Consider the following 14,517-nt stretch of genomic DNA (forward strand, 5'->3'; position numbering starts at 1 on the left):
GTATTATTTGAGTACAAAATGTGAAATTAATGCTCAATACATAACAGTCAGAAAAGGTTGGTTTCTGTGAATAAATAATTGTAACAAGTGTGTAATACAATCAATCTCAAAAGGGCTTCTTAACTGAAACTGTGTCAACTGACCTTTTACAGAAAGGAAAGTTACTCTAATATAACTCAGCAAGTTGCAATCCTCTAAACTAACCCAGGACTTTTGCATTAAAATAAATAGTTCAGATATGCTGTTCATTCAATGAAGTTAGGAACAAGCCAGATTCTACTGCTTATCAGGACAGGATCAGAGCACATGAAAACCAATGGTCAGACACTTGGGTCCTGCCTCAGACACTGGCTGGAATCCTCAGACAAAGCTACATACACCTCCTGGCCCCTGTGATCAGAGGCAAAGCCAGCTTGTCTATCAAATATCTATTGAGGTCACATAACAGAAGAGGAAGGGAGCACACACAATCTTAAGTAAACCACTGTTCTTTTCCATTTCCCTTCAGAATGACTTATGAGTTTCAAAGCTGGTTTCAGTGCTGCCCCACAAGCAAGTGAAGCTGGAGATCAACTGTTTGACGAGCTTGTTTTCTAGCTTTAACAAATAGAACTGCTTGGGTTTTTTCACATGCTATTTTTCATGTTGCAGGGTTAAAAGAAAGAAGGAAGCCCTTAGATGGCACTCTGTTACATCAGTAGATATTTTAAACATAAGAATTGAGCATCTGCCATGGCATCATCATTCAATCTCTTACATTTAGCTACAAATATAATGTAAAAACAAATTAACTACTTGCTTGTAACATTCTTATATAACAGAAAATCTTCAGACATGTAAATCAAGTGATTAAACTATTCATTGGTAGGGTGCTGAACAGCTGTTGGTTAACATCCAGGATAGCTAAATAAAAAATATTTTGTGTATCTATGTACCATCAAACACAAGGGACTATGGCTTAAGTCAATTTATTTTTATCAAGGTACAGTTTGGACCTCCCTGGTTTGGCACCCTCATGTTAACCTTTGCTCCTGGTCACCAGCCTCAACAGAGGTCCTGGCCCATCCTGTCACTGGCCCCTCTGCACTCTTGGCTTGGCCAGGGGTCCCAGCCACTTGCAACTCCTTCCCCTCCTGACCCTGGCTAGGCTCTTGACCATCAGCTCCCGCCCCCACCCCCGCCCCCACCATCTACCAGATTCTCAGCCAGTGCCTGCTCCCATCCAGCAGGGAGGGCCCTCTCTGGACCATGGATTTTGCTGCACCAGAGTGTCCTGGATTACCGAGGTTCAACTTGCAACATTATAGGAAGGAGTTCTTAAATCTATGCTCTGGCTACAATGACTTTGATGACCTACCCCACTTTTTTATTTCTAATGAATTAAATAACCAATAAAGCCTAATTTTTAGGAGCAAACCCCACTCTTTCCTTCCTGAAATCTCTTAATTTTAAGAAAAAGGGAGTATGGATAGCAGCAAAAGCTGATTACATAAGCACAACAGGACTAGATGCCCAATACTTGCAGTGCTTCCTTTAATATTTGTGTAGACTGGGCAGCCAGGAAACATTCCCTTTTACTACCACCTCTGCAAAAAGAACAAACCAGTGATGAAGCACATCTGCTCTATAATTTGGAGGCCAGGAAGAGATGCACAGGAGAAACCCCCTAAATCTTTAAAGGCAATGGAAAGTATATAGTAGAGCTTAGATGGTGGGAGAGCTCTGTTGAGACTTGACCATGATTCCCATCTTCCCCACCCTCGTCTGTAGAGTCACTCACTCACTCTCTCTCTCATCTTCTGACAGGACAAGAGTGCCTGGGTATTGTAATGATTAGGTACTTTCATAAATACCAAGAGTGATGACTAAGTTTTTCCGTGTGTTTTCCCATCACCTACAGAAACAGAGTAGGAAAGGGATCCTGTTTTAAGCAAGGAAAAGAAGGTGGCCCTCCTGGAACCAAAGAATAGGAAGACACACAATATCTTTCTCTCTGCAGTAGGTCAGAGGCATGCCAGGTATAGGGAACTGGGTGAGTGAGAAGTCCTCCTACCACAGCCTTCCCTGCAGTCTTGAAAAAACAGCTGTTCCTACTCATTCCAATAGATACACTTTCAAGAAAGGAAAAACAGCTTCCTACTATGCCAGAGATAAGTGGAGTCTGTCACAGATCCCAAGCTATTGGATTCTCAAAAGGAAAGCAAAATAGACCATTTGAAATTTCAACATGCTGTAACAGCAAAGATTCTCACAATGGAAAAAGATTAGAGGAAAATAACATTTTTCCAAGGTGTACTGATTCATTCTTGTTTTCGACTTGTACATTTTAGTTATTTTCATAAGGAATGATTCTCAGTGGTTGGGAAATATTAAAAACATGGGGATTTAAAACAAAATACACCCTTTACACAATACGTGTTGCTTCTTTTTGCTCCCTACAAGGATATACAGTGACTATACACTCACTTCAAGCAATTTTATAGCTAAACATATGTACTTATATTATGAATAAATGTAACATTTAAGAATGTGCTTTAAAATGGTGAATGACAAATGTCTTATTTATTAGATGAGTACATTTTACTTCTGAGTTGTTTTAAATTAAGCTAGATGGAAATTCAAATTTAATTTTTGAAAAAATGCACAAAACAGCATTTTTAAATTATTTTCCATTTGATAAGTAAATAAATGAATCCCTTAAATATGTGAAATACATACATAAGAAACTTAAGTTTATCAAAACATTATTTGCCTTTAAAACTAATTAACTTATTAAACAATGAAAGTATCTGTAATAAGTGAACTGAACTGATTGTTTTGTTTCTGGTCACCATGCTCTTCATGATATGGAACTAGCTAATCTCACCCTCTCCAACTTGCATTTTAATTTATAGATTTTGGAAAAAAAAAAAAGCAAGAAACCATGTTTTACTCCCAATTTATATCTTCACTTTGAATAAATTAGTGATTCCACTGAATGAGTTGAATAAAGACAATATTTCTCTGAAGAAATATTGCAGAAGAGGCTACTGCCATCACAAGCTGATGTAGCACTTCAACACATTCTGATTCCAGATGCTTATCTAGTGACTCCCAACAGTTGAAGTGATTTTACTGTATTTAAACATCAGCAACAAACACTGAATTTGAATTGTCATCTAAATGATTGTAATAGATATTAATATGAATATTAAGTTTAATGAACATTTTAAAGTTTTGTCCTTAGTATAGGGTTTATAATTTCAAATTGAATTTGAAATGGGTTTTTAAAAAGTATTTCAAAATAAAAGATAAATATATAAAATATAAAAATCATATTTAAATCAAAACCATCCCATTCTTTTAAAAATCAATGTTTATCCACTGTTATTTGTGCAGCAGGTTTGTTTTGCATTTCCAACACTTTGTATAATCACTGAGTTTCTCCTGCTGGTGTGGATTTTATACACAAAAACAAGACAGAGGATAATGATTTTTAAAAACAAAAGAATTGGAAGGGAGGCATTGAAACAACCCAACTCATTTTGAAGATGACTAGATTTCAAGACATGTTTTAATGTCTTTTCCTTCTCCCAGGTGCCTCAACCCTCCATCTTTTAGGCAGCTATTCCCGTTAACAACCTGACTTCTTGCTAGACAGCTGTGCCCACTGGTGCTGCAGCTAACCACATTTCCAATCAGTGATACAAGTCCCGACTCAGCTCCCAGAAAAGACAACAAAAAAATCTCCCATAGGTTTCAATGACAATAGGATCAGCTCCATCCATAGCAACAGTCAGCAGCAATTAGGGATCCTTGAGACAGCACTACCAATAATTTTTATTTTAAACCAAAATCATTCATTTGCCAAATCATCACTTGATAAAAGAACATGTCAATGGTTCCAGTCGCCCTTAAAATTGCACCTGCAGGTAGGGATGTGTTATTGCAAACTGTTATACAGTGTATACATGGTTATACACAGGTCCATCCCAAGCTGCTGCCTCAATATCAGAAGCAGCAGCGTGTGGGGAATTGTGGCTGTGCCATGGCCTCCCGCAGAACTACCTGCTTTCTCTTTCCCCACCCCCTGCCTCTGATACAGTAGTATCAGAAATTTTCAGCAGTTACACATTTACTTAAAATGCGTTTATTAAACATCTCTACTTGCAGTTCACTTTTAAACCAAACAGCTTAATTCTGAAGCGTACCATGCCCCTAAATTACCATGTTTGGACCACATTCAGCACACTGATCCTGTAATGCTTACCCATTTTATTTAGTAAGTCCTGTTACAACATGAAACTTTACTAATAACATGAGAATCAACCCAAGCCATCCCTGGAAACTGAACCTTATTACAAGAGGCACTCCTTTTTTAAAAAAACCACTATTTTATGTTTTAATTTTCTCGGAACTGCACATTTGATTTGTTCAATATTGTTGAAGATTTGACAAACTGGAACTTGAGCAGACCATTAACACAGACAAATTGGGGCTTCATATATTGAGAAGGAAACAGCAATCCCCTAATGAGTGTAGATACTGGAGTCCAAGGAAACGAAACAAAAAAAGTGGAATAAATGTTTTTATCCTTGTTATTTAGGGACATTCATTCTTCTAAGTACATTTGGCAGGTCACTAAAGGTACATCTACACAGCAGCGTTATTTTGGAATAACTGTGTGTGTCTACGCTACAAGCTGTTATTTTGAAATAACATTGAGCTGGAGGACTTCTTACTCAGACTCATGATATTCCTCTTTTTACAAGGAGTAACGGAAGTTGAAAGAAGAACACTCTTCCTTTGACTTCCTGCTGTACAGACAGCTTAATTCAGCTTTTGGCGCTATTTCAACTTCAGCTACACAATTAACATAACTGGAGTTGTTTTGCTTAATTCGACTTTAGCCTCGCTGTGTAGATGTACCCTAACTCTAGGAAAGATATACAGAATGCCTAACCAACCAAACATGGAACTATTGTACAGTCCCCTTGTTCACAGTACAGGAGCTACTCAACTTGATAGCTCTCTTAGGCCTTGTCTATATTTACATAGAGATCCATGCTCTAGAGATTGAGCTTCAGTAGTTTGATGTAGCAGGTCTAGTAAGGACCTGCTAAATCAATTGCTGAGTTCAGCAAACCCTGGTACTCCATAGGGTTGCAAGGAGTAAGGCAAGTCACAGTGGGACTGCCCCATAAATTAAATTTATAGACTGCAGCTATGCAATTCTTGCAGCTGGAGATGCACATCTTAAAATTGGATTTATTCCCCCACGACCCGTGTAGACTTCTTTAATGGGGCAATTACTAATATCTAATACCTTTGTGTTATGCTTTTACTATCTTTATTTACACCACTACCCAAACATTAAACACATACTCCCACTTTCGTATCAGGTAAAAGCTAACATGATCACAGAAGTAACTTACTCTGGTGGAGGCATTTTAGAAGGTTCCACATCTCGCAGAAACTCACACTGAAGAGCCTGCTCAGCTGTGCAACGCTTGCTGGGGTCCAAAGCAAGCATATAATCAAACAGATCTAATGCAGCTGGTGGAATACTAGTAAGAAGAGGAGAAAAATAGGGGGCAGAGTTATGTTTGTGTTATTTCAGATGCCATTTCTTTGTGTTATAAAAAACTTACACTTTAATTTGGCTTACTAGATTTTAATTATATTATTTAAAATTGGGATTTTTCATTAATACATTTGTTTTCCTTTTAACAAGGTTCTAATATTACTATATACTTTGGAATTTAGCAGACAGATTTATATTTTTAATTGGACAATAATTCTATTGCTTTAAAGTTACCCAAGTAGGCTCCACTAATATAACCAGGATAATACATTTTCCTAAGCCCCCAAAATTGTTGAAGGAGAAAAGGCAGCTTAAGCAGTCTTACAGATGTTTTCTACAACCTTCATGTTTGTTATTTCCATGAGACAACTCCACTATCATTATTTTAGGAGACATGGCTTTAGAGAATTAGTCTTGCATACTGTATTTATGACCACCAAGTCCCTAATGTTAGTCACTTTTAATTGTGATGGGCTAAGTCTATAAAGCTGCTTTTAGCTATAGGGACAATGAGCACATGCACCAATGAGCAAGTTTCACCAAGGTCTGAAGAGCAACCATTTCACAAGTACAAAGCTGTCAGGCAGATAACATACTTGGGTCCTTACCCCCTTCCTTGATACATGTACACAGGTCCCATTAACTAACATATCTAGAAGCTCAGCATGCATATCAAAGAAAGGATAGGGTAGGTCACTTCTCTCTACCTTTGACTGAACCCACAAACAAATCTTTGAAAAAATAATGAAATTCTTAGAAGAACTAAGAAAACAATGCAATGCAGATGATTAAATTAAGTCTTCAGCCTTACAAAGCAAACTCTTCTCGCAACTTTCGACGATACTGCTTCTTTGGTTTCATGGTGTTGAAATAGGCTAACTTTATTACATCAGGCCAGACTGCAGGACAAGGACTCCCACAAATTCGGCTGTACACCAAAAACAAAAACAAAACCGTCAATGTATGAGATCAAACACCAACAAGGAATGTGGTTTTACAATCATCAAAGGCATTAACAAACAGAACAAATTCTAGTCTCAAGATCATCTTATTTGAAGAAGTGGGTGTTTGTTGCCCATGAAAGCAGGCACCAAAGGACTATTCATTTTTAAAGTTACAGACTAACACAGCTATCTCTCTAAGACTTCTCATCTCCATGAACGTGTTCACAAGCCTCCTGTGATCCATGCCATGAAGTTTTTCAAGAGTTGGGAAGGAAGCGTTGGTAAATATTCACTCTTAACACTCTATAAACTATATTATTTCATCCACACTTCTCCAAAGAAGAGGCTCTTTATAACCAATTACTGTGTTCTTGAAAATGATAGAAAATCCCACTTAGGGATGTGAAGGTTTAACTGGCTAATCAGTGCACCCTTCCCCACCACACCTAGCCACGGGCCGGGAGGGGAGTGCTCCAGCTTGAGTAGGCAAGAACGTCTTCCCTCTCCCCCCAACATGGTGGGCCCTACCCAGCTGGAGCAGACCTTCGCCTGTGGCATACCGCAGGCAGGGGGCTGCTCCAGCCCAGCTCTAGCCCACCCCTCATAGTGCCACAGGTGGTTAACTGGTTAAACCTAAAGCTTAACTGGTTAACAATTTACATGGGATATTACATCCCTAACTCCATTTGGCACACTAAGGTAGTGTCCCATCTACCCTAATCAAAGGTTAGTTTCTTTCATGGATGGCTAGGTGTGAGAAATTTAAAAGACAGGAGTAAATTTGGATGATGGGCACTTCCTACATTTAGGGAGCTATTAGGTTTCTCTCTTACTCTTGATGTGGAAAGGAACTCTGACAAATGACTTGAGTTAAACACTTCATTGCTAAGAATGTAGTTACCAGATGAATGGAAAGGAGCCTTGTGAGGACCAAAAGTGGTGGCAGAGGTGAAACATGGTACTTGATTCTTAAACATAATAAAAAGGACCAGGGATTGAATTAAAAAAAATCAGAACTATCTTTTGGCTAAAGAAGGTCACTAAGCCAAACGCACCTCTCTACCTGTGGTTGCACAAATCCGTCCCTTCACCTGGCCTTGTCTAGAGTAGCATTTAAAATGGGGTGTTCCAATAGGTTAGCTACCACACTTTTCAAAAGTCTGTTGTGGATCCATCAGTGTAGATGTTAATATAAGCAAACCTGACTGAGTTAAAACCCAAACTCTCCTCAACAAATATTGAAGGCAATGGGTCTTGTCCACACTAGGCTTTTGAAAAACATATTCTATCAGTAACCTTTTCATCCTAAGGCAGACAAAGACACCTAATATGAAAACTAGGGTATCTACTTGTGGGTTTCACAGCCAGAAAGCTAATTTTACATAAATGCCAGGTGAACCGTTACATGTTTGTTTTCAAACTTCTACAGCAAGTTTTTCCTATAGTAGGCTCTTGGGCAGAAGAGCCTACGTCCTTTATTGTCTCTAAGTTCCAGAAAGACTGAAAGTATTTTCTACATCACTAACAACTTATCTGTAGACCATCTTTAAACCACTGTAAAATGCTTTTATACCTATTTGTGTGAGGTACACAAGTACACAAAAAAGGCCATACTGGGTCAGACCCAAACCAGGGGAGTGAACATAACAGGTAATCATCAAGTGATCCCTCTCCTGCCATCCATTTCCAGCCTCTGACAAAAGAGAGGCTAGGGACACCATTCCTACCCATCCTGGCTAACAGCCCTTGATGGACATACCCTTCATGAATTTATCTAGTTCTTTCTTGAACCCTCCTAAAGACAGCACAAAGGTATGAATAAAGACATTACCTGGCTAGCATACTCCCTTCCACATCCTAATGACTTAACCAACCAATGGGTACTTAGAGAAGATGCAAATTGTTCTTATCAGCTTCTTGTAACACGAACACTCTAATTCACTATTTCCCCCCTTCCTTTCGTTGCCCTCCCCCGCCTCCCATCTCCTATTTATTTTGGGACTGGACTTTTAATATTCCATTCATCTGAAGAATCTGTACAGGAAAAACTTAAAAAAAAACCAAATAGTCTATAAAGTGCTACTAGACTAACAAAACATGTAGATGGTATCATGAGCTTTCGTGGGCACAGCCCACTACTTCAGATGACAGGTAGTGCCCACGAAAGCTCATGATACCATCTACATGTTTTGTTAGTCTATAAAGTGCTACCAGACCTTTTGTTGTGTTTTAAGTTTAGCCTGTACAGACTAACTCGGCTACTCCTTGAAGCTTCTCATAGATTAGTAAGGCATGATTTCCCTTTACAAAAACCATGTTGACTTTTTCCCACCAAATTATATTCATCTATGTGTCTGACAATTTTATTCTTTACTATAGTTTCAACTAATTTGCCTGGTAATGACGTTAGACCTACCAGTCTGTAATTACCAGGATCACCTCTAGAGCCCTTTTTTAAATATTGCCATCACATTAGCGATCTTCCAGACATTAGGTACAGAAGCTGATTTAAAGGATAGGTTACACTTGGGTGAATGCCATCTGCTCCCAGTAATTTGTTACTGTTAAGTTTATCAATTTGTTCCAAAACATCCTCTAATGACACCTCAATCTGGGACAATTCCTCACATGTGTCACCTAAAAGGAATTACTCAGGTTTGGGAATCTCCCTAACATCCTCAGCCCTGAAGACCGAAGCGAAGAATTCATTTAGTTTCTCCACAATTATCTTATCTTTGAGTGCACCTGTAGCATCTCAATTGTCCAGGAGCCCCATAGGTTGTTTGGCAGGCTTCCTGCTTCTGATGTATTTAAAAAAACATTTTGCTATTACTTTTTAAGTTCCTGGCTAGCTGTTCTTCAAACGCCTTTTTGGCTTTTCTTATATTTTTACACTTAATTTGACAGAGCTTATATGCTCCTTTCTATTTTCCTCACTAGGACTTAACTTCCACTTTTTAACAATGCCTTTTTTTCCTCTCACTGCTTCTTTTACTTGGTTAAGCCAAGCCACTGAGGCACTTTTTTGGTTCTTTTACTAATTTGGGGTATACATTTAAGTTGGGCCTCTATTATGGTGTCTTTGAAAAGTTTTCATGCAACTTGCAGGGATTTTACTTTGTCACTGTACTTTTTAATTTCTGTTTAACTAACTTCCTCATTTTTGCGTAGTTCCCCATTCTGAGATTAAATGCCACAGTGTTGGGCTGCTGAGGTGTTTTTCTCACTACAGGGATGTTAAATTTAATTAAATTATGGCCACTATTTCCTAGCAGTCCCGTTATATTTACCTCTTGGACCAGATCCTGCACTCCCCTTAGGACTAAATCAAGAATTGCCTCTCCCCTTGTGGGTTCCAGAACCAGCTCCTCCAAGAAGCAGTAGATATCAAAATTTTTTATCTCTGCATCCCATCCTGAGGCAACGTGTATCCAGTCAATATGGGGATAGTTGAAATCTCCACTATTATTAAGTTTTTTATTTTGATTGCCTCTCTAATCTCCCTTACCAGTTCACAGTCACTATCACTAGCCTATTAGCTGCAGCATATTCTGGAAAAGTAGTTAGACTCTGCTAATTTTCCTTCTAGACCTTTTTCTGGTCCAAGTCTATCTGTAGTCTTGAAATATTTGGGGGAAAGGCCACAGAGGAAAATAAAACAAAATGCTGATAGCCACCCATGATACTGATAGAGGCTTTAAATTAAATTAATTAAAAGTGGCTTACAAGCTGAAAATGTACAATATGACATGACTAAGAACTGATTCCATTATGGGTAGTTTATGTTCAAATTAAAATATTCTGGGAATGGTCCCAATGTATTAAATTTTACAAATTATATCAATTCACTCTTTACAAAACTATGTCCAGTTCTGGTAAAGAAAGCCAGAACTGGAATTAAAGTGCAGTGCTGCCATCTCGTGGTTAAAGCAAAAACATTCACACAGCATGAGTTTTGACTCAAAAGCGAAAAAATGACAAGATGTTTTGCACCTTCTAAAAGGTGGTTGTACTTTTACAGACCAACTTTCCTACATATTACATATAGCTTTTACCGCCCACATAGATTTACTGCTTTTCAGAATCAAATATTTCACACTTGAAAAGTGATCAGGGCAAAGGAGCAATTCACTGACTCATTCTCTTTTTCCTTTTCCAGAAAGACGTTTCCTTGCCATTGCCTAGGTTGATTATGATATCAAAAGCAGGAGACATCATTAGCCACCAGAATAAAGAAAAGAGGCTCTGACTAATTCAAGCATCTACTGCCCAAGAAGATCCACTGGGGCAGAAAGGGTCTCTCCCTCCAACATATCTGACAATTTGTTACAGAAAGTAGAGAAACCCTCCCTATGGCAGAACAAATAAGTATCATAGGATCAGCAGTATGCAGAGAACCTAGCCCTAAGCAAAGCTTTCCATTTTAGTCATTCTTTAGTCCCCTATGGGGCTTTTTTCCTGCTTGCTGATGAGAGAATGGAGTAAGGAAGCTGCAATCTCACCTGATTAAAAACTGGGCATGTCAAATGCCCAGTTATGAGATGAGCTTGAGTAAGGTATAACTCCCACTACGCTATAAAAAGTTCTACTTACCACTGCACTGCTATGCCATGGAAAGCTACGAGGCAATTTGCAAATTCATAGTGATTTGTTTTATATTGTCCCAAAAATCTACCACATTTTTATTCTGAGAAGCAACTGTGACAACCTTTTAAATGTTAATATTGTAACTCCATTTTTTCAATGCTTATTAAAAAGTGCTATGGATTTTATAAAGTACCAACTACACTGTGTTATCTAAAAGTTACCTTATTAGTTCCAGCTGAGCAAGTTCCTGATTTGCTTGAAATATTGGTTTTTTAGTAAAAAGTTCACCCAGGATACAGCTGTAAAATAAGATTACATAATTCCATCAATATCATTTCATATAAAATTATTTAAGATTTATTTTGTTTAAATGATCTATACTCAACACTTATGTATTATAACTTCTTACCCACAGCTCCAGACATCTATGGCTGGTGTGTATCTTTCCTCCCCAAGCAGAAGTTCAGGAGGCCGGTACCATAAAGTAATAACTTTGTTGGTATATGGTCGACTGACACACACACAAACAAAAAAAAAAAGACAGATTCAATATTTCTCTTAAAATGAGACTGTAGTTAACTAATCAAAGTTGAGGTTTCATTATTATAATTTTATTTTTAAGATGTTCCAATTTTCATTCCTTTTTACTAATATGGAGGCTGCTGCCACTATCGCATGAAGCTAAATCTTGTCATCTGCCTAAATCTACCAAAGGACAGTGTGAAACAGTATCTCAAAGATAAATGATCATCACCATCCTCATAAGTATTAAATATCATCAGGCTTCAGAATTAAATACCTATACTGCTAACTATCTAATTGCTGATCATTTCAAAGATAAGACATTAGCTAATATGTCCATCCACAGCTGTTAGGTGCAGTAACTGACACAGTAATTTGTTTGCTTGACTGCTAAACAAAAAGAGTTCAACAGTGAAAATAATTCAACTCATCATGCCCACAAAGAAGAGAAGCACACATGCAGCTGTTCCCTACTATCACAAGCTTCAACTACCTCTTGGGTTTCAAAACTCACAAATCTTCATTGATTCCAATAGCCCCAACCTCCCATTCACAAGCTATAAAAGCTTCCAGGCCTCACTGAAAGACTTCTGCAGTGTTTTGGGGCATCGCCAACACAAAAAAAATATATAGTTTAGTTTTAAGCTTGAAGACAGTATAAATAATGAAAAATATCACAACAGAACAGTGCTATTGCCAAATCTATTCCAATAGAAGTTTCTATTTTTGCATATCCTTAGGAGATGCCATAGAATATCCAATGTTCAGCAGCCCTTGCCACAGAACACAGTCACTGATTGTTAATGTCCATCACTACATCCCCAATAACCAGCATGATTTTAGCTATTAATATTATGTAACTTGAAATTTTTACACAATTTGAAAGCTAAGATTCCAGTAAAATGTAAGCAGTGAATAGCAATGTTTCAGCATTCATAGTTTTAAAACACAACAGCCAATACTACTGAAGTTACCTCTCCTAGCTTTCCTGGTAGAGTTTATAGATAACTGAAAAGCACCATTTCATATCTGTCATCGTTAATAAAGCATTAGGTTAGTGCCAACAGTTAGGTTTGAACTGCAAATGCACAGAGGTATAAAGTGAAGTATTTCAATAACTTATATGTGCTTAAAAAAGAAAGATACAAGGAAACTCTACCTTCTACAACAGGTGAACATTCCACATTGCAAATTACACCATTGTTATGTTCAATATAATTGCCTGATCAACTAAACACAGTGATCTATAATGTAGACTTCTGTATTTACTGAAAAGGACATAAAATTGATAACCTTATACTAAAAGAATCCACTCGTAGTGGCTCCACAAGCATGCACAAACACACACAACTGGTAACATATTCATAAGTGCTAAATGACTTTGGCTCTTAAGTCACTTTTGAAAATTTGACTTCTTGGAAATTTTACCTGTCCCTCCACATATATGCCAGGTTTATCCGGACAAGATTATTTTTTTCAGCAGTATTTAGACAGATTTGACTTTTTTTGTTACTGAATTTCTCTATTAATATTCAATTGTTAACGATTTCTCAACAGTGCTTTGTTTCAACAGGTACATTCCTATGTAATGTCTCACACTTTTTAATCTGGAAAATGTTGTATGTTCATAAGTGATTTTTTTTAAATAGTCAGATGCACAATTGTGAGTGCAATTACCACAATACTGACAGGAAGCTGGGTAAATATGTACAGAAATGTACATGCTAATGAATAATTATGGCTAATTACTCCCTTTGTACATTGAAAATCTATTCATGCATGTTAAGTACACAATTACAAGTATGTTTTACCTATGGCTTAGTTATAAAAAGCTTACTTTAAGACTTTTCAAATATACCGCATATTTCGGTTAATTTAGCATTAAAGTAATACTTAAAAATGTTGCTGCAAGGTCCCAAATCTTTCTAAATGCTGTTTAATCAAATCAGTAAATTGTCAAAAAATATAATTCAGTTAGCAAAAACATATGGAAAAACTGTTGCAGCATGCTCCTTAATATTCATTAAATCTCTCTATTACGGAGAAGGAAACATGTACTCAATGAGAAGCTGAATCAGAAATGAGATGCCATGCAGCTAACAAGATTGCAAATACCCTTCCAAATGTAATATACGGATATGGTAAAAAAATTAATAAGTTTTACTACTGGATATAGTGACATACAAAGTAATGATGCTGCTTGTGTGTATACTAAAACTAGCTGTTTAGCATTAAAATTGTTGAAAAAAAATTTGATAAATACATTTTTCACAATCCCAAAGAGCAATCTGAATTTTACCCCAGCAATATATTTTAATTAATTGATAAAAAGAGCTTTTAATAAGCTGATATCATCTGTTAATGACAGTCAGTCAGGATTTAATGGAAATTACACACAAAAACTAAACGGCTACGTCTATACTGGCCCCTTTTCCGGAAGGGGCATGTTAATTTCAGCGATCACAATAGGGAAATCCGCGGGGGATTTAAATATCCCCCGCGGCATTTAAATAAAAATGTCCGCCGCTTTTTTCCGGCTTTTAGAAAAGCTGGAAAAGAGCGTCTACACTGGCCCCGATCCTCCGGAAAAAGCGCCCTTTCCGGAGGATCTTATTCCTACTTTGAATTAGGAATAAGATCCTCCGGAAAAGGGCGCTTTTTCCGGAGGATCGGGGCCAGTGTAGACGCTCTTATCCGGCTTTTCTAAAAGCCGGAAAAAAGCGGCGGACATTTTTATTTAAATGCCGCGGGGGATATTTAAATCCCCCGCGGATTTCCCTATTGCGATCGCTGAAATTAACATGCCCCTTCCGGAAAAGGGGCCAGTGTAGACGTAGCCAACAAGTGTGGGGCACACTGAAAAAACTGAGATAAGATTGTATTCATTCACTGTGAGCAAGT

At 37.6% G+C, this 14,517-nt stretch overlaps 1 protein-coding gene across 2 annotated transcripts in view; it reads right to left on the bottom strand.

Annotated features, from left to right (window-relative positions):
* The window catches only part of CDK13 (cyclin dependent kinase 13), a 76,121-nt gene that overhangs the window by 10,271 nt on the left and 51,333 nt on the right, over positions 1–14,517 (bottom strand). For both annotated transcript variants that reach the window (XM_075921730.1, XM_075921731.1), the window contains exons 8-11: positions 11,504–11,605; positions 11,316–11,393; positions 6,375–6,491; positions 5,415–5,546 (exon numbers count right to left, since the gene is read on the bottom strand). In XM_075921730.1, the coding sequence (XP_075777845.1) occupies positions 5,415–5,546; positions 6,375–6,491; positions 11,316–11,393; positions 11,504–11,605 (429 nt within the window). The remainder of the gene's footprint in view (positions 1–5,414; positions 5,547–6,374; positions 6,492–11,315; positions 11,394–11,503; positions 11,606–14,517) is intronic.

The sequence above is a fragment of the Pelodiscus sinensis genome, chromosome 2 (genome assembly GCF_049634645.1).
Source record: "Pelodiscus sinensis isolate JC-2024 chromosome 2, ASM4963464v1, whole genome shotgun sequence".
NCBI classification, from domain to species: Eukaryota; Metazoa; Chordata; order Testudines; family Trionychidae; genus Pelodiscus; species Pelodiscus sinensis.